A 20086-nucleotide genomic window follows, 5' to 3' on the forward strand; every position below is an offset into this window, starting at 1 on the left:
AAAATAAGTTTTTTCCTTTTCCACCCCCAACCCCCATCCTCCTTCCAGCAAGAACTGTTTACAGAGGGGTGCAGCAACCCAAGCTTTCTGCTTGCTGACTCACAGAAGAGCTGATCTATAGAAGCCTTCTTACTTTGTTCCCCTTTGTAAAATCTACCTTTTAGTCTAATTCAGAGTAAGTGCTTCAGTGGCTTTCAGGAAGCTTTCAGTGGTTTAGATCAGGCTCACAGATTCTGTACCAAACAACAAAAGCATTTTCAGAATTCTTTGGGGTATTTTTCTCTTTTGTATCCATGGGCTTTTTTTGGAGGGCAGATCCTGGGATCAGGGGAGTCTCCTTCCAAGTGGCTGAAGAGCTGGACAGAAATCAGGGATGTGGGTGGTGAAAAGAAGACTGAAGAAGGAGAGAAGCCTTTTGTGCACATATTACTCTTTTCATAAGGAGGAGAAAAAAAAGAGGATACTAAAGGATAAGATACTTGAGGAGAAAAACTAAAGCAGGGGAATGGGCATGCTTTAGTGTAGAAAAGAAAGGAGGGAGCTTGGCAAGAAAATATGAAAGAGAACAAGACTACTGAAAAGGCATCCACATAGAAAATAGTTGTCCAACATAAGAGGTAGATTGCAGCTCATGTATGAGTAAATACAGAAATCACAAATTTGAACAAATTGGTGCATAGTGAGTGTAGCTTTTCGTTTGTGGAGTAGCTAGAATAGCTTTACTAGACTTCTCTGTTCATTTTATCTTCAACTGCTAAGGAATTTGTGTCATACCAGCTGTACCTTAACCAAGACATCTGATTTAAAACCCAAAATGGCCATAATGAAGGGAGGAGAGGGAATAATGAGTGTATGTGTATGGTTCCTTAAGCGTGTATTTGACTGTGTCCCATGACTGTGTCTTGTGGTTTTATTACAGAGAGCTAAAGCATGATCCAGTAGATGAGACAGATCAAGAAGAGCTTAAGGCTTTTCCAGATAACTTAGCTCTTTCTTAAAGGTGGCCACTTCCTGGGTAGAAACCTTCAGAACTTCCGCTCCGTGGGTGAATGTTAATACCCAGGATTATTAAGTTTTGCCTCCGTTACTTCCTTTAAACCTTGGCTATTCAGCAGTGTTGATCAGCCATCTGCTGTGGGCATTGCTGGGAGATCCAAGCTCAAACAGAAATACCTGGGTTGTGAGGCTGTGCTGGCCAGCCAGTGCACCGAGGCAACAAGAAAGAAACAAGCTATCTGCCTTTCTTTTTAAATTTTTTCTTTTCAGTTCATTGCAGTTCCTCCTTTCTTGAGGTGTGTGTGGGGACACCTGACAAGAAAGACTCTAAGAGCTGAAAAGGTGTTCTGGAGATGGTGTTTATGGGCTCTCACTGTTGGTATTAGCAGCCAGCTGGGTCAAGTGGCACAGACCAGAGCGCTCTTGTTTTTTGAAGGTCTTTTCATTTGTAGGGATCATTAGTGCAACTTTACGCTCATTGAGTAACTCAAACAGTGAAAACCTGAACTGGTTTTGTAGCTATTTACATTAACAGTGTATTTCAGTGATTTCCTTCTCAGGACTTAAGGGAATGTGACAAATTCTTGGTAGGTCACCCTAGCAATGCTTTTCTACAAATGTTTGGCAGCTCTTGAAAATCTGAGTCACGTCCTTTCCTATTGTCATAGGTTAGCAAGCATAGTCCCGGAAGGGACGTCCTTGCTAAGGGGTGCTTACAGTTTCCTCTGGGAACTGATAGAACCTATCAGCTGGCCAGTTTGAATATGGACAATTCTCTAAGCCACTTAAAGTTGTGATCACCTCTGTGATCCACATTTAAGAATAGGCAAACTCCCCCTCCAAGCTCTCTCTCGTTTCCGGCGCTGGGACAGGTGGCTGCAGGGCCCGAGCAGGGCCCAGTGGGCCTGGCCAGGCCCTGCTTGGGCCAGGCCGGGCCGGGCCACGGCCATCCTGAAGCCATGGACCTGTTCCAGCCGTGGAACCCCCCCCCACTGCCTTGCCGTGGGCAGCCGGAGCGGCTCGGCTCTCCCCCCTCTCCACTTCGATAAGAAAAATTCAACATTCCAGCTGCAAAGCTGCAAGGCTGAGGTGAGATTAACCCTTTTACTGCTGTGAAGAGCTGAAAACCTGAGGGAAGAGAGAGAGGAGATGCTTAAAGCTGAAATTCTGTTGTGAAGCTATGATATATCAGAGTATCCTGTTGTAATTTCATGAAGATATGGGGGGTGGAGTGTTCAACTCGTGAGCAAAAGCACCTGCGCTGAGATAGGCAGATGCTGACGCAGCTGTAATTTCATGAGAAGTTTGGACAGGGAGAGATAAACCAGATGAGGACTTTTGCTCCAAACGGGAAAGGAGAAAACCTCAGTCCGTAGAGATGAACCAGATGAGGACTTTTGCTCCAAATGGGAAAGGAGAAAACCTCAGTCCCTAGAGATGCTCCCAGAGATAGTCCTAACGATGAAGATGAGGAAGACCCTTTGCTCCCAGGGAAGGAGAAGGGCCTCTGTTTTTGTTTCTGAACGGCTCAACCTTAAAATTATACCCCAAAAAACTTCAAGAGTGGACCCTCGAAAGCAGTTGCGGGAAAAGCTGCAAGTCGGGGGAAAGGACTCACACGCAGGCAGAGAGACTCCTCTTCCTAAATGGACTGAACGATATTTGGAAGTGGGCGGCTGTCTCGTTGTGATAATGTTTTCATAGCATGAGCAAGAAGAGACTTCTCTTTCTAAATGGACTGAACAAGGTTATTATGGAAGTGGTAAACAGACTGAACATCTTAAGGGTTGTCTTTGAACATTGTCAGTGGGAGAAGGGAGGAAGGTGGGGGGAGGAGGAGAGTTCTGAAGGTGGTATTTTTTTTTTTCTTCTTTTAGGTCTGTTAATAAACTTCTTTATATTCTTTCAAGTTTGGTGCCTGTTTTGCATTTCTCCTAATTCTTATCTCACAGCAGATAAACAGTAATGAGTATTTTGGACCAAACCACTACACTAAATTGGTGTTTCCGCCCGGGAACAAACCGAACCCGCGACACCTATTTCCAAGTTTCACTGGTGAACTCCCTCTTGGTACTTGGCACCTCCCCACTCCAGCAGTATCCATGCCTACCTGCACACCACAAAACATTTCTCATACTATCTGAAGTGAACTCTCTTTGCAAATGTCACAGTATTCTAAACAGTCATGGTCCATTTTTGAGCAAAGCTGTAACTAAATACTGAGCTTGCTTCCCTTGGTTTGTTGTTATTAATTTTTTTTTCGTGATTACATTCATATGAGTCAACTAAAATGAATTTTGAATGAAGATGCTGCAAATTCACCTGTAAATTTTCCTACAAAATTGCTGCAATTAATTACAAGTAATTACTGCAAGCAATTACAAATTAGCAAGTTTACAGAATCAAGATTTGCTTATACGCAACAGAAGTACAGAACAAACAGACAAACTTATCAAACATACTCCAGTAGTCTAAAACTGTGCTATTACTTCTGATAATTAGGTTTGGGTCTTGCTTTTTACGTAATAAATTTTTGGCAGATTTGTTACTGACAATTGACCATACTGTGTTTTGTAACAAAACGTGTAGCAAGATAAACCATCAGATGCAGCTGAGACTCCATGCATACAAATAAATAGCAGAAAAATTGTATTGTATGTATGAATAAGTTTGGGGTTTGTTTTGTTTTGTCATTTTAACACTCCTGTATCATGGCCATTTATCCCCATAGTTGATGAAGCACACTAATCAACCCAGGTAAGTGTGAGTCTCACCATCCTGCATAGGTGAAACCTGCAAAGAAACCTGTACCAATTTTGTTGAAAAAGCAGCTTCTTTAGCTGAAAGTAAGAACCAGTAACAATAAGAATTGCTTTACAAACTAGGGTGGGGAAGAAAAGTCCAGTGGTGGTTTATTTCTCTTTACATTGGTATTTGCAATGTCTGTTCCTTTTCTGCTGGCATAACTATCGAACATACTGATCAAATAAGTGTCTCCTTACTCCAGAGTGGGGCATCTTTCATCCTTAATTTTTTTGCTTTGCAAGAAAAAAAAAGGTTTCTTAAAGTCCATAGTATAGAATTTAAACACATACATGGGAGTAGAATTGGTTTGGACCAATACAAGGATGGTCAAGCCTGCATTTTGTTTGTTTGCACAGTATTTAAATCAGCTTGGCTGTCTCTTTACTGCCTCTGAGGACTGTAGATACACTTTATCTTAAAGATGCTGGTAGAGTAACTAATCTGATTACACCTCTGTTGAATTCCAGTTTATGGTATTTGAGTTTAAGAAGTTCTATCCTAGTCAGAGGTATGTGTTGGTTGTTGTTTTATATATTTTTTTTCCTCCTGTTGTTTAGGAAAAGCTGGTTTTGCTCAGTCTAATCAGCTCAACAGCCAAACATTGAAACTCCAACATTCTCAATAAAACTGACCCCTAAAAAAGTGCTAAAGTAGTAAGGTGAAACTACCTGTACCAGTGGTCATACTAGATACAGTTTTGCAAATCTCCATGTGATTTTTTAGTTGCAGTTGTATGTAGTTTTAATATTTTTTTTCCTTTAAATATCTTCTATTCTCATGGCATATGTTTTTGGAAATGCATATTTTTAAAATCAAATTTTAAATTAATAAGATGCTTTTCCTCTTTAAACTAGCCACTGCAATATCTGCAGACAATTATTAATTACCTCTTCTTCAGGCTTGTATTTTCCTGTCTGTCTTTCCAAAGACACAATTCTGACGCTTCCCAAACCAGAGGCAGGAAGAGAGAACAGTCAATTCCCATCACAGATGACTCTGAAAATTGACATTTCTATTTTAATTCCAAACTGCAATGAAAGATAATTGCTAAGCTCTCCACAGAACAGCAATCTGAAAAATGTTGGCTTGCTGATTCCAACAAATTAGGACTGGGGAAGATTAAGAAAATGTGGTCTTCCAATTACAAAAGCCTGTGGGTTTGCCATAGAAGCTGGGGCTTATTTGTTCTTTCCCTTTCAGCCCATGCAGTGGGATGGCAGGAGAGGAAGTGGAACATCTGAGATTCTTTGATTTCTAGACTGTTGGGGGCAAGGAATCTTAAAATCCTGGACAGTCCTTCCTCAGAGGGCTGCCAGGATCTGTAGGATTCCAAATATTCCTGACTTTGAAAGAAAACAAAATCTGCTAAAGAGGCTGACTGCAGGCCTCTGGACACTGGAAGCACTCCCCAAAGTCTATCTGTGGAACTTACGAGGATCTTAATGAGTAAATCAGCAGGAGTTTAAGCAGAATCCCAAGGGAAAAGTGCCCCTTGATTTTGATTTAAAATGTATTAATGAAAAGTTCACTAACAACTATAACAGTAGATGAGGAAAAGCAAGCAGTCTGCATAACACTAGCTGAACATCCCAGGGAACACTGGCAGCAGTGACTGGCTGCAGTCAGATGCAGCTGAGTCTTCTCACAGAGTTTCTGCCTCTTGGTGTCTCACAGTGACATCACATCCGTACCAGCTTAAAACTAAATGGATTGCCTTCCTTAGTTTTTCAGCTACAGTTTGCCCTGATCTTCTTATTCCTAAGATCTGAAATGCTTTCAGAGTCAGCTGACGGTTGTCCACAGGACACACTGATCGCAGCAACTGAGGACTGATCTGAATCATGATGTGTCTGAACTGAACTGCAGTGTTGCCTCAAACTGTCTTTTTCCAGACACTTTGGACATAGAAATTATTGTCAAAAAGAAGGTAATGTTTGTTGAAAAAATTAACTAAAACTGTGCAGTTTTTAAAAAACCAAACCAACCCCTTTTCAACAATTTGGAGGTTTTCTTAAGTCACCCTTTTTCTGTCCCTTCATATAGCCTTGTATTCTTCCTCTGTCTTTGCCTACTGGCCTGAAAAATCAAGATGTATGTCGTCATTTATGTGGGAGTAGTTTGGTGTCTTGGTTCAAGACATGACTGAGCATGTGTTTTGAAGAGGCCAAACAAATCACCTTTGTTGTTTGTAAAAACCAATAAGGTTCCACTTAGAATGGCACATGACATCATGCACTTGCATTCACTTTGCAGAAGCTGCTTAACACTGAAAGACATTTTGATAAATCTTAGGATAATCTAAAATAATCAGGCAAGTTCTAGTAGCAAGTGATAGTTAATTTGGTATGAAGGTTTTAGTAATCATCCACTTTGCAGGCATTTAGATGGGAGAAAACCTGTTCAGAAAGCAGGCTGTGTTACCTACTATGCTGAAACACTGTTCACAAACAGATACAGCACTGGATAAACAGAAGAAGAACAGGCTGTTGGAGTAGAAAACTGGAAACATGGGAAAGAGTAAAGGCAAAAAAGCTTGGCCTGGACAAGGTAAAGTCTTATGAGTCCTCTTCTTTCTGAAAATAAGTCTTTAATCCTTGGTATGACTGCTGCAAAGATAATCCCTGCTTCTCTCAAAAAATGAAAGGCATGGAACTTCTGCAACTGTTTGCAACCTGTGCTACTTCATTCTTCTGCAAAGGTCACAGGATCCTTCTCTCCAATAAAGTGGACCTCCTGACTTGCAGCATCAACGATTCAGATTCTGCTCTTAAATTTCTCTATCATAATCTCTGTTATGCTCTATTGTAAATCACCAATTGTGATTTCTTGCCAGCAACAGTGGCACAGTGGTAATTGTCATGTTTATGGTGATGACCCTTCAACATGATGAGAGTTACAAGAACATATCTACTTGTGGGATGTGAACTCTACTGTTGATTTTGGATTAAACTTTCTATCACCTAAAGGTAGTCACTTTATAAAGCATTCTCTGGTTTATCAATTCAGCTCTAAGTATATATAAGCAAATCTTACTGGCAACCATCCACCGAGGTTGTCTTTGTTTGCTGTGGGGGTACAAGGCTAATTCCTGGCAGCTCCTACCAAGCTCCTACAGAGCTATTTATTTAGGTGGAATTATTTTGAAATAACTATCACATATGTACATTAGAGTTGATTTAAATAGAGACTTCTGACCATCCCAAATATTGTGCTACCCAAATTGGTCTAGCTCATGGGACAACTTGCATAAACTGGCAAAGTGAAGCCATTTGTCACAGGTAATTTAATTCTGTAATTACCTTTTCCTTCTTCCTATATGCCTGCAGAGCAAGAATCTGCTCTGGTTCAGAGCAGATGCATAAGAAAGTGAAAAGAAAACTGAACTTCCCAATTACTAAAATGGAAAAGAAGAAAAGAAACAAAACTAAACAAAACCTGAAGAATCTTCAGAAGAAAAAAAAGTGCTTGTTAAAATAGGCAATGAGGTGGATTCTGCTTTTAGCTGTGAATAATAGAAGGACAGTGCCTGGTTTTCACTTCTGTTGCAGTGACAGCTGGGCTTCACTTGTACTTGCTGGAGATAAGATACTTCCACATGGTCAATACCAAGTTCAACAACCAGCTCAAAAGCACAAGTAATGATGCAAACATCTGCTGTGCCAGGGCGAGAGTAATATAACTGAAAGCTACTTAATTCTGGTTTTACTTCTGTAAGAGAAGGTGTGAGTTTGCAGCCTTTTATCAGCTGGGTTACTACAGGCAGTGTCCAGTTACAAAAAGCTCTTATTTGTGTGTGTATTTGTGAGTATTCTGACTTAGGCCTTCCATGCTTTTAAGGGAAGAAGGAGAAAGGTGAAATGCATTTGGCTTTAAATGATGCCAATTTTATGGGTTGAATCCCACCCTATGAGGCATGGCCATGCAACTTTGCACAGGGAGTTTGTTGTTCAAAAATGTCCATAAAACATTTCCTTCACACCCCACCAATTTATGTTGTGCCAAGGGTCTTTTCAAGTGCTTTACAACAAACTTGAGGGTTGTAGGGAAAGGCCGAAGAGCCAAAGGATAATGTGCCACAGACAGAGGGGCAGAAAGCATGGCAAGGGTACCAACAAGTATGCAGGTTTCTGCTATGGCAAGGGATTTGTTAAATTCACAGTCAGTTTGTATCCCGTTGTTCTCCTGCCAGCATTGTTTAGCTGCTCTAACCAGACAGACTGTCCATTCTCGATGTAACTCTTCTCTGCATCTTCTCCAGAACTGCTTTCTTCTTAAGTGTGAGAGCACAAATCTTACACTGTGTTCTGGGGGAAGTGCCACAGAGAGTTTTGTACACTTGCATTACTGCTTCCCTGCCTCTACGAGGGAAATACTATCCAAGGCATGTTCTCCTTTTCTGTGAGTGGTTGAAGATTTATTTCTTGTTTACTTCAATCATGTTTTGCATGTTCCAGCTCATTCGACTTTTGGCAAAAGTGGCCTTAATCCTATGCGTCTCTACCCAACAGCTGTCTTTGTTGACCAGGATTGTTTACTATTTCTGACTCCTAAGAACCTCTCTGAAGTGTTTTTAGGGTTTTTTTTCCCCATTTATTCAGGTCTAAAGTGTTTCCCAATAAGATTTTTTTCTTGCCAGGAATATATACATTGGGACGGTTTTTGTATCTTTGATAAATTATTTTGATAAATTCCAATCTCCCTCCACAGTCAAGTCTTCCAGCTCTTCAGTCCAGGTAAATTTGCTAGTGAGTTTCCTTAATTTGACCATTTGCCCTTTGCTTATGGTTGTTATTCTGTCCATGGAAATGTAAACAGTTGCTGAGTACTCAGCCCAATGCAGTTTTCTATGACTGGTTCTCTTTTAGTGTCTTCATTACTTCCTAATTTGAGGTTGTCTCTTCTTGTCTCAGTGACTACTGAGAAGGAGTCTGGCAGCTATCACACACATGACTAGCTGGGCCCAAGTTTATTATTAGAAGCATTTGTTTCCCAAATAGTATCTGGGAAGTTAAAGTTGGTCATGGCACAATTCCCAGTAGTGTTTCTATAATAACATTTCAGTGACAGACCTCTTCTTGCACCATTATATTTTAGCTGCAGACAAGAAAGGCCAGGTTTCAATGATGTGTCCAAATCAAAAACAACCACTCTCCAAAAAACAGAGGCTGTGAGCAGGTGGCTTGGGCTGCTGGAAGTGGAGCTTCCTGTTTCTGTACAATGGGGAATTTTATGATGAATTAAATGATGGTGAGTTAACTGACAGATGGCTTTTAATAAATTGCAAAGATCATTCGATGTTTTCCACTTGCATGGATGAAATGGCTAAACATTGAAATAGAAGGAGTATTGTACTAAGATTGCACATGGCTTGGATATTGGCCTGCTGATCATATTTATGTGGGTCAGGTCTAGCTTCCATTTGGAACAGGAGCAGAGCAGTAAAAAAGAGAAGTCTGATCCATGAGCTATTTTTCTCCTGAGTTACAAAGACCAACCAGCCTTTTCTGACATAGAATTTTATTTTCAGCTTGGAGTGCCATGAGGGGAGGATTCTATCTCCTGTGCCACCAGCCCAGTTTTGTGTGGGTTCCTACTGATCCTTCCAACCTGTGACAAGTGACCATTTGCTGACTAGCCATGGGCATTAGCTGGCAGGAGTTGTAAGCGGGTAAGTCAGTCATGGAAAGAAATGCATTTAAAAATTTCCCACATTTTGCCTATATCCAAGACTTTGAGTGCAACTTGAAGTCTTAAAAGTAAGAAACATGCAAAGCACTCTTCTTCTCAGCCTATGTCTGTGTCTTATTGAAAAAGCATTCACATATGACAAGGCTTCTAGCAGTTTGTCATAACATTTCTGACTTACAGTGGCTCACCTAACTTCTCACCCTCCTTCTCCCTGGAATCTAACTATAGCTATTTGTATTGCTTTTATAGCCCTGTTTTGTGTACTGAGTTGCTACATCATATTTTCAAGTAAAGACCCAGTCTGAAGAGTACCTGGCAGAAAAACTGTGCACCTGTTCCCAGATTTTTGGCAGCAAACCAGTAAAGAAATCCAGGCCAGTTAACACTGGCCAAAGAAGTGGGCCAAAAGTTTGAAGTGGAAAGGTTACATATCTGAGATCTGCAGTAGCTGCCTGAGCACTTGTAATAATGACTTGGCTGTACAGGTGAAGCCAGCAGGACAGGACAAAAACTTGGGGGTCTGCAGGCCAGAATCAGAAGCTATGCTATGGGGAGCCAGCAGGAAAAACAGGGAAGTCTTTTTCATAAAATGCACAGAGAAAGAAATGGCATTAAGCAGTGCTTTAAATGGCAAAGGCATCTTACATGCAGGCCTCTCCTTGGAAAGGATACAAGTAGAGTGGGTCCTGGCATGGTACTGTAGGATTGACAGAGCTATCATAAAAGGGCAAGTATTTCATCTTCCAAAAGCAGCTTACGTCAGTCATCCAAGCATGCAGGCCAAGTGGGTAGGGACCCAGAGCCACAGGATCAAGAACTTCTTGTTCTCTCTAAGCTCAGAGCCCTCCTGCATTTGGCACTGGGGCTGTGATCTAGCAGCAGACTGCAAATAAGGGTCTCCCACCGCCCTGCCACGCCCCTCAGCTGGTTACTCCCTACTGCGCATCACCCCACCTTTCCTTTTCCCAGATTTCCCTTGTGCCAGATGCTACAGCCGACATCCTCTGGGAACAGCAGTCCACTGCATGCCTGCGAGCTACAGGGAGGAGACTGCCATGTCCCAGGCAGATGGGTAGGAGAACTGGATCTTGAGAAGTTTGTCTCCTGCCAGGGGAGGAAGCAGCAGCTCTTGCCTGCTTTGCTGCTTTCAGTGCTAGGAAGCTTCAGTATCAAGGTTCAGTATTCAAGGTTATCCTTGAAAATACGTAGAGGTGGAGTCACACAGTATGCTGCCATCCATTGGGAGGATGAAGGGACAGGTGGAGAACTTTAGTTCCATATAACAGTGTAATTAAATGGAAACAAGGGAACAATTGGTAGGGTGAAACCTGAAGTTTAATATTGCTCTTGACCTGGTGAAAACCACAAGCTGCTCAGGACACATTTTCTGTAATTTTTCAAACCCTTTTCCCTTTTCCTTCCCACTGTTTTGTTTGCAATGCAAGTGGATGTGCTTTGACCTATTTCTTCCTCTGCATATGCCTAATGAAGCAAAAGAATGCCTAATGCCTATTAGATAATGTATTTCTTTATGGGTTTGTAGATGCTTGTGTATAAACACATGCATTAAGAGCTTCACTTTGGTTGGCAAATAGCACTTCCTAATGTGCTCACCACTCCAGATTGCATTTTACTGGAGTAAAAATAAAGGGAGGCTGTCTCAGCCTACCTTGGTTATCTCCATGACATTTCCTGCCATCATGTTTTGTTTGCTGGTGTCCTGTCTCCCAGATTGAGTAGCGGAGCACTACACAGCCCAGGGCAGAAGAAAGCACTTTGCAATTCCCAGAAAAGGCAGGCCCTGGGGACTAAAAAAGCAGTTACAGCCTGATGTAGTTCTTTGGTTGACCAGGTCTTGAAAAAGTGACCTCAAACTAGGTGGGGGTTGAATGCTGTGAGCTCATGACAAATACTGTGGGTTCTGATGAGATGTGCTACAACCACTAAGCAGATTTTTTAAAGCTCCTGGGACAGGCTTCAGCAAGTTGTCTCCTGACAAAGAGTCTCTGAAAGAAATATCATGCAACCACAGATTGGTGACTAAAGCTATGTAAGGACTGGTGCTTACTACAACTGGAACTCTAAGTGCAGTGAAGAGCACGTGGGGGCAGCCCCGAGCACCTGGGCAAGGGGACTGAGAGAACCCGTATAAAACAGAGTTGTGCTGAGACAGGTTTTGGAACTCAATAGCAGAGATTTGGGCGTGTGTGGGACTCAGGGCAGTTCTCATGGTGTGACATAAAGATTAGGATCAGCCTGTGATGGTAGGTAGTAAAGCTAGAAGATGGGTGGAGAAGGGATCCCAGAATCACAGAATATTCTAAGTTGGAAGGGACCCACAAGGATGTTGTGACAGTCTGTATTTCTATAAATGCATTCATCTCCCAGAGTAATTAATGAAGGGTGACAGTTTTGTTGCATTTTAGTAGTAAGACCAGAAGTGTATGATAGATATGGTGCATTGCCTACACACAGCTTGGTTAGTCATCTTTCTTACTGGATTGATGGGGAAATCACTTTTGTGATGCTGGAACTTTCCATTCTCTTTATTCCTTGTTCTCTCCAGTTTTGATTTTCCCATGTTCTACAGTTTCCCCTTCCATTTCCTGTAATTTTCCTCTTTATTTTTCTCTGATTTTCCAAGCTGGGATAGAGGCCACAACATTTTCTTAGTTTAGTAATGGCTCAGCAGGTACATGGTTTCTCCTGGAACTAAAATATGACTACATTTCATTCAGATTTTAGTTATTGCTTTAATGTTTGGTTTAGGAAGAGGTTTGTGTCTTGATTTCCAGTTTGAGTCTTGATTTTCAACTGAAAGAGCAAATCTGTTGACTTTTTGGTCTCATGCATTGTTATTTGTTTGCAGGAGCATTCATTTGACTGCCTGCTAGTCATCTATTTCAAAAGCATTTTGAAAGATTCTTATTGTTGTCAAATAATTTGTTTGCAATAGACTATATCCCAATGATTCCTTATCTTTTCCCTGTACTTTGTGCCCAACAAATTCATTGGGCTGCAAATTAGTTACTAACTTCCTGCTTGTGCAGATTATTTGGAAAACAACTAGGAACCAAACTTTTTTCGCACTATATTAATTGTTCGGATTGCCATTTGAATCCTTGAATTTAATTCAACAGATTTAAATGACAATAAACACCAGCTTTCATTCTGTTGCTGGTGTGGGACAGCTACAGTTGCCAGAAGAAACCAAAGTGAAATTACGTTGCTGCAAATTAGATTATTATATTACTTGATAAATGTACTGCAGTTTACTCCAGATAAAGGTGTATAAAGCTACCTTAGGTGCAATTCTTTGTATTTCTTACACACACTGCCTTAAATGGAAGGGAATAAAACTGTGAGCAAACTGTATCTCCTCTGGATTTTGGGCTGCAATTGTGAATGCACAGCCCTTCCTAGAATTAGATGCCTTGTGCAAGACTCCGAGAAAATTGGCAAGCACTTAACTTGCAGCCAACTGTAAAATCAAATGACTTCTAAGTCTCCACATGGCACCACCACAGGAATGAACATTGCATGTGTCTAACTCCCTTCAGAGGTGCACCAATAACCTGAGCTGGCCTCTGAGCCATGGCTCAGTCCTGGCCACAGTATGTTTGTGTTCTTCCTCCTGTGCCCTTCAGCCTGCCCAGAGATCCCTGCTTGACTGTTACCAATACCCACCTTAGCCAGTGTGAAACTAGCTCACGCCCATGAACTCATGCACAAAAGATGCAGCTGCAGCACACACATCCTGTCCAGAACAGAGGCAGGAATAGCATCCATTTCCTCAAGGTTTCCTACACTCTTCTGTGGTGAATAGTCCCAACATCTTGTTCTGCAAAAATCTGGCACATCCTGAGAGTCCATCCTGTATCCTGAACAAAGACAAGGCTTTGCAAAATAAAGCAAGGCCAGAACAAAATAATACTGGACTACATAATTTAAGACTGTCGTGAAACATATGAGCAAGGGGACTGACATGAAGTCACAAAATCCATCTTCTAGTATATCCTAACTTCTGACTCCTTTGTTGTGCAACCTTAATGGTTTTTTTTAATTGTCTGTGTGTGTCTATGACCTAGGTGAATTGAAGGGTAAGAGCTGACAGCTAATGGGAAAAAGATATAACAGAGTTAAATAAACTAACTTTAGAAGGCACATAATTTAGCTATATACTTGGAAGAAGCTTGGTTTTGTCAAGGGCAGGATGTGAAGGGTGTAGACCTGAGGAACCTCTTGGGAGAGGGGGGAAAGTACTAAGGTATTTTCAGCTCAAGGGAAGACAAATTACAGAGGACTGAACTTTGGTTCCCAGCCCAGAACACATTGAAAGTCATCTCAGCAGGCTAAAGATTGGGATAGTCCCTGAAGAATAGACAAAATTTCCCAGCTTTTGGTCTGTTATTTTTATTACGTGTACACATAGGCTGTAGAAAACTGCTGCTGAGTACAGAATCCACCTCTGGTCATTCCCAGAGACAGCCATCAAAAAACAGGAGCTGCTTTTCCAATCAAGGAAGCGTCTTGTTCTGATACAATGCTAAAAACATACTGTGAGGTCACTGAAACATCATATAGAAAATTTTCAGATTGGAAGTGGTCAGGATCATAAAGATAGAAACAGGAGAGGACAACTAAATTATTAACAACCCCTCAGATTTCTTCTAGCATGATACACTCCTCTGGGAAAAATACAGCGTTGATGCAGCACAGGATTCCAAACAAACTCATTTTTTCACCTTCTTTATCAGAGGCAGAATTATTTATTAACTTTCTTTTGAAATAGCAAAATCTAGCCTCAAACGCTTGGGTGCTGAGGTACCGAGAGAAGATTTTCCAGGAGCCCAATGACTCCCGCCTGCGTTCGGTGGGGTTTCATTTTGCTCCCGGCAGCAGCTCTTCAGGGGGCAGTTCTTCCCCTAAAGGGTTTGCCCTGGGGTTTCGTGGTAAGCGGCGAAGGTACTCGGGGAGGGAGAATCCTTGCCCCTGAACTTAGTGCAGAGGCTTTCAGATTACTTGGCTCACACCACCAACCCCCCTCCACACACACACACGGTGACGATTAGTTTCTTAGTTAGATGGTAACTCCTGGAGGCTGGGGGTGGTTCGCTGCCCCCCGCAGCGCAGGTCTCCCACCCCCTCTCGGGCTGTCGGGGCGGGGGAAAGGCTCCTGCCGCCGGCCCGAGGAGGGGGGAGGAGAAGGAAGAAGAGCGTTTGCAGCTTCGCATGGAAATCGGTCAGAAAAGACAGGCTCACTGCTGCGGGGAAGACGTATCACTGCTTTATCTTTCTTTACGTGAGTCTCTCCTCCCCCTGGTAGGCTTTGGTATAAATGGAGGAGGAATTTCAGCAGGCTTGCGCTAAACAACATTTCTGTCTAAACAGACAACGTGCTTCCTCCTACGTTTTCTCTTGCAGATGGGGCTCAGCTGAACAAGCCCTCCTCTTGAACCCTGTCGTAAGCACCACCATGCGGGAACCGGGCTGGAATTGCCAGAGGCTGCAGCAACAGCCTGGGCGGCCCTGAGCAGACGCAACGAGTTCTGTCCTCTTCTCTGGGATGATTTAAACATAAAAAAGGCTGCTCTGTTGACAACCGGTAAGTGAACACCCCTGCTTTGTCAAGTATAGCTTTAAACCCTTGCACAGGCTGAGAGGATCTTGTGAATTGTGTCTGAACCCATGGGACTGGGTGCGCTGGAAGTGCTTCTTCCCGAGTTTGCCGGCGTCTCTGCCGCGGGACATGTGACGATTGTCGGGAGACGTTCCATGGCTGGGCACGACGGATCTCGGGGTCTTTTCCAACCTTAACCGTTCCTTGATCTTCTCGCGTCATTTCAGACGGGAAAGCTTCTAGCTTTAAGCTCATTTAGAGTCTGTATGCATGCCTTCAATATTAAAATCTCCTTCAGGTGGATGCTGATGGCAGCAGCTGCCAACAACGTTGTTATTATTCAATGTAAATTACTGCGTATTGAAAGGCACAGTTGGCTATTTCAATACATCAGCGTGTTCCTCGGTGAAAGCATTCAAGGAATTAAACTGAATTTCCAGCGGGATGGACCCTGCCTCTACAAGCCTCCTTTTAAGAGAGCACAATTCTAATCGGTTTTGAGAGCTGGTGAGATGAGACGTCCCAGACCTTTCCCACAGATTCCTGGGAACTTTACGGGAAAAAAATCTTAACACGGCGGCGTAGCCAGGAGCTGGTTCCCGGTGGGGATGAGCCCGACAGAAACCGAAGTGCCGCCGCCCCCCGCCTTCCCGGCGGCGCTTGGATGCGCCTGATGCCGCAGGCCGGCGGCTGGCGCTGGGGACCGGGAGAGAGGCCGGGCTGAGGCGTTGCCCGGCTCCGCATGCGGGGTCGGGTGTTGCCCCCGGCGGGGAGCGCGGGAGGGTCCAGCGGGCGGCCGGGCTACTCCGCACACACAGGTAGGCGGCTCCGGGGCGGCCGTCAGGGACGGAAGGGGCCGCCCGAATATCCCTGGCTGCTCCTGGTGGGCGCGGGAGCCTCCCGCCTCCCCCGGGCTTCCCGGAGCAGCCCCGCTCGCCGGCCGGGGCCCGCCGCAGGCGGTGAGTCGCGGCGGGCGCGCCGGCGGGAGGAGAGCGCGGGAGCGGGGGGATAGGGGGTGGCGGGGCCCGGTGCTCCGGGGGTGGGCAGAGCACGGCTCCGGGAGGGTGGGCTCATGCGGGCAGGACAGCCCCGCGCAGGGGGACCCTCCCGGCGGAGCCGACGGCGGCTCGTAAGTAAAATAAGAGTGGAGGTTCGTGGCTTCTGCTAAATTCCTTCGGTCGAGAAATCCCACCGTTTTGCCATGGCTGCCGGTCAGGCAGGTTTGGATAAGGGATTGCTTCTAGCCAGGGTACCGAAAGGGAACTGCCCCTTGCAAATGCCGAAGGCTCCAGGGAAGGAACAATGGCTCAGTGGGTAGACTCTGCCTTAAGCTATGCAAATCCCTTATTTGCATTTTAGGAAAGGAACAAACGCTGGAAGTTTTATGTCCGCTGCCTTTTCTTTTTTGTTGTTAACTACCTGGATTATTATTTGGCAGTGGGGGTGGTGTTTCTATTTTAGTTAGAGCAAGCTGTGAGATCAGTCCTGCTGTCCTTTCCCAAGTTAAAATTTCCAGGGAGATTGAGCGGCTGATCTACTGAGATTTGTGTCTGTTGTGTTGTTACCCAGCTGAAACTTTCTATCCAGCTTTCTTCAATTTTTGTCTCTTCACGCACGTTTTACTGAGTTGTTTATCATGTAGTGTGGTTGCAGAATTATTAAGGAAAGAATGAACTTGGTGGTGGGATGAGATCACTTGTTTTAACCTGCTGAAACACTTCCGTTTTCAGCTGAAGCGTGTGAAAGTGTTACAGATAAAAAATGTATGTAAAATCTGTGTTGTGGAGACTGCCATGGTACTAGACTGGTCACTCCTAAACCGAACTAAATTCGGAGAGGTGTTGAAGGAAAAGGAAATGTGCATGGAACTGGGTTTCCTACCCATCGACATGCAGTGCTCTTGTCTGACTAGGTCTCAGAAGTGATATTTTTGAAACTAAAGTAAGTTTCCTTCCACATGTAAGATTACACCAGCTGGATCTTTGGTTTTTATTTGACATAAATAAACGTACTTACCTTTTTTCCCCAGCTTGATGCATACCTGCTTCTTTAGCTCATCTGTGTCTGCTGAACTGAAGCAGTCCATTAAGTTACTCTTCAGGCTTATGGCTGTTAGTAAAGTAGCAGAATTAAAGGTGGTGAAGTCTCAGATCTCCCTAAGGGTCATATTGGCTTTAGAAGACTTCTGCTTTGTGGGATATATGAATCATCCCCTGAGGCTCATGAGTTGCCTAGTGTCCTTATCTGTCCCTGTTCAAAGGTAGGAGGAAAAGTTCTCTGTGGAAGGAGTTACCAGTTGGGGATATGCCCACGGGAGCAGCTGCAGAGTGTTCAGTAGGGACACTAAAACCTGAAAGCTGACAGAAAGATCACCAGTACCTGAGTCCTAAGTTATAAAGAGGTGGGGAAATAGATGAGTTACAGTGTTTTGGCTAGACCAAGGTGGTTGTTGGTATGTACTCTGTGTGCTGCTAAATAATGGCTTTAGCAATTACACGGGGAGGTTGCCTCACTGAGGAGGGAAGTACAGCAGGTGATGTGGTGACAGGCCTCCTTTGCAGCAGGAAGTGCTTGAGATGCTTCTCCTTCACCTCCTTCTCGAGACTTTGATAGCTTACAAGCAGAGGCAGTCTTAGAAGATTTTCAGTGATTGCTTGCTTCCTTAGGTGTTTATTTTTGCATAGAAGCTGTTATGATAGCTTCGTTGTGCCATTAGCACTTTCATCTTGGGCTTGTTCTCTTTGTTAGTTTCTGGGCATGCTGTGATTAGCGTCTCTTGGTAAAGATTTGGTTTGTCTTCCCAACGCAGGTTTGGAAAACTTAACCACAAATCAGCCAAAGTAGGTTTATGTTTTCTTCTTGTGTGTTGCTTCATATGCTCCTGGGTGTTGATTCAAGTACATTGACCTAGAAGAGGATGCAATCAAATGAAGCATTTGAAGATAAAGCTTGTGAGACCACCATGAGTCTCCGTGAGGTTGTCTGTACCATTGACTCAAAGGGGCTTTTGAGGAAAGGCTCTTGGTTTTGTTTGGGTGTTGCTTTTTTTTCCTCCACAGTATTGCTTGAACTGTAGCACAGGATTTTGCTTTGTTTGTCTTTGTACATTAACATTATTTTACTTACAAACATAAATGGTGATTTTTGCGTTGTGTATGATGTGAGGTACTTTGCTATGGCTCCGTAGTTAAATGCATTTTAGGAATGGGCTGAAGACTACTTGAAATACATTTTTTTTTATGGAAAACTTTCCCTATAGATGTTTGCAGTGCATTAACTAAATCAGTTGAAGTGTGCACTGTGTTGAGGAGTTTAGTTTTTCAAGCTTATGACATGTAATTTGTCATTCATTTGAATAATTCATTCATGAATTTCTCTAACCTCATAGAAAAGCTAATAAATAATATGGGGTAACTGAGTATACAGAATTTTTTCCTTTTTCAGAGTCTATTTTTTACTGTCTATTGACTCAAAATACTGCAGCTTTGTAGCAGAATAAAACCCTCCTGAACTTCCCCTTTAATCCAGTTTCTTCTGTTTCTGCTGTGGGACATACGGTTGCTTCTGTATCTATTCACAGCCTTCAAGGGAAATGAAAATAAAGCTACATATTATTGGTTGTGTGAATTTCTTAAAGCATTAAATCTTTCTTTTATCCTCCTACAGAAGAGCCTAAAATCTCAGGTTTTCTTGATTTGATGTGTATTGATGTCTGCAGGAAAACAGGGTATGCAAGCTGTTGTTTTCTTTAGAAATCACCTTTTAACAGCTCTCACTTTGAAGTTTAGTGTATTAATCACTGATATCAGTAGCAGATATTTGTACAGAAAGGTTGAAAAGTGATGAGCAGTCTTAGCTAGTGTGGGCTGTGAAGGAAAAATAGGGATCATGTGGGTCACATGCAGTGTCACCACCTTTTGAAGAATGGACTGAGAAAATGCAGGTACAGAATGTGATTAAATACTCTGCAGCAGTGCTTCTTGCTGTGTTCTGTACCTATCATTCTAAAATACCATGTCCTTTTTAAGTTCATTTTGCTTAGGTGGATTGGCTCTTCGGCCTTCCAGATTGGTTGTTCTTTGCTCTCAAAGGCAAAAGTGCAGCCTTGGTATACCATGTGGAAGACTCTTTACAGCACTGTCACAGAGGGAGCAAATTATGAGTGTCCCCAGATAATACCCAAAGTTTGTGTGGAGCTGTTCGGTTACCTCTGCTCCCAACCCTGGCAGCAACACTAAAATGGGAGTATGGTGTGCCAGAGCTGTTTTTTACATTCTAGGTGTAAATGGGGAGCCAGGAAGAGTGAGGTAAAAAAGTCGAATACCCTCCACTTGCTATGACTGGGAAGGGAAGGCTGGAAAACCTACAGAGCCAGTTGATCCTCCCTCCTGTTACGAGGGCTGGCATGGAGTAATCTAGGAACTGGTTTTAAGAGCAGGCAGGAGTGAAATGAAGGTCTGTCTTAATCACTGAAGCTCTTAACATCTGTTGATTTACAGTGCAAGTTTCCATTTCACGAGCTGCAGTATTGCTTTCTTTTGGGCCACTACCCAGTAGGAAACTTAGATTAATGAGGTGTGTGGTTAGCAGTCTTAGATTTCCACAGACTCTTCAACTCACTTTTAAAAGAAGTTTTTAGCCCTTGTTGTGATCACAGCTCAGAGACAAATAAAGATCAGCTGCTGCAGAGCTAGAAAAGTTCTTTGTTAGACTGGATCTGCAGACTGACATTTGCATTGCAATGGTATCCAGACACTGCTTGTTTTCCCTGCTCCTCAGAGTCCTGAGGCCAGCAGTGAAATGAGAATGGTGTGAGGGGCATGAGCTTATCTAGAGCCTTAGCAGAGGTAGGCATAGGAAATGTGATGGCCATTTAATAATCAATACAGAATGTGTGTGTATGTATAAAATATAAATTGCATCACGTGGAATGAGAGGAGAACTCCTTTTCTTAGGGTAAGAAAGAAATCGAAGTTG

At 43.2% G+C, this 20086-nt stretch overlaps 1 protein-coding gene across 8 annotated transcripts in view; it reads left to right on the forward strand.

The window, feature by feature from the left end:
- The first annotated feature begins 14997 nt into the window (after positions 1 to 14997).
- Positions 14998 to 20086, forward strand: part of ST3GAL6 (ST3 beta-galactoside alpha-2,3-sialyltransferase 6) — a 42829-nt gene continuing 37740 nt past the window's right edge. For 3 of the 8 annotated variants that reach the window (XM_042031134.1, XM_042031135.1, XM_042031144.1), the window contains exon 1: positions 15711 to 15927. In XM_042031134.1, coding sequence (XP_041887068.1) covers positions 15852 to 15927 — 76 coding nt within the window. In that variant the 5' untranslated portion in view covers positions 15711 to 15851. Of the gene's footprint in view, positions 15095 to 15531; positions 15617 to 15710; positions 15928 to 16291; positions 16420 to 20086 lie in introns of those variants that run through there. The other 5 variants (XM_042031138.1, XM_042031145.1, XM_042031139.1 and 2 more) reach the window with 4 other exon arrangements.

This window comes from Corvus kubaryi, unplaced genomic scaffold (genome assembly GCF_017639235.1).
Source record: "Corvus kubaryi isolate FWS band 111438036 unplaced genomic scaffold, C.kubaryi_AGA036_p1.0 37341, whole genome shotgun sequence".
Lineage (NCBI taxonomy): Eukaryota > Metazoa > Chordata > Aves > Passeriformes > Corvidae > Corvus > Corvus kubaryi.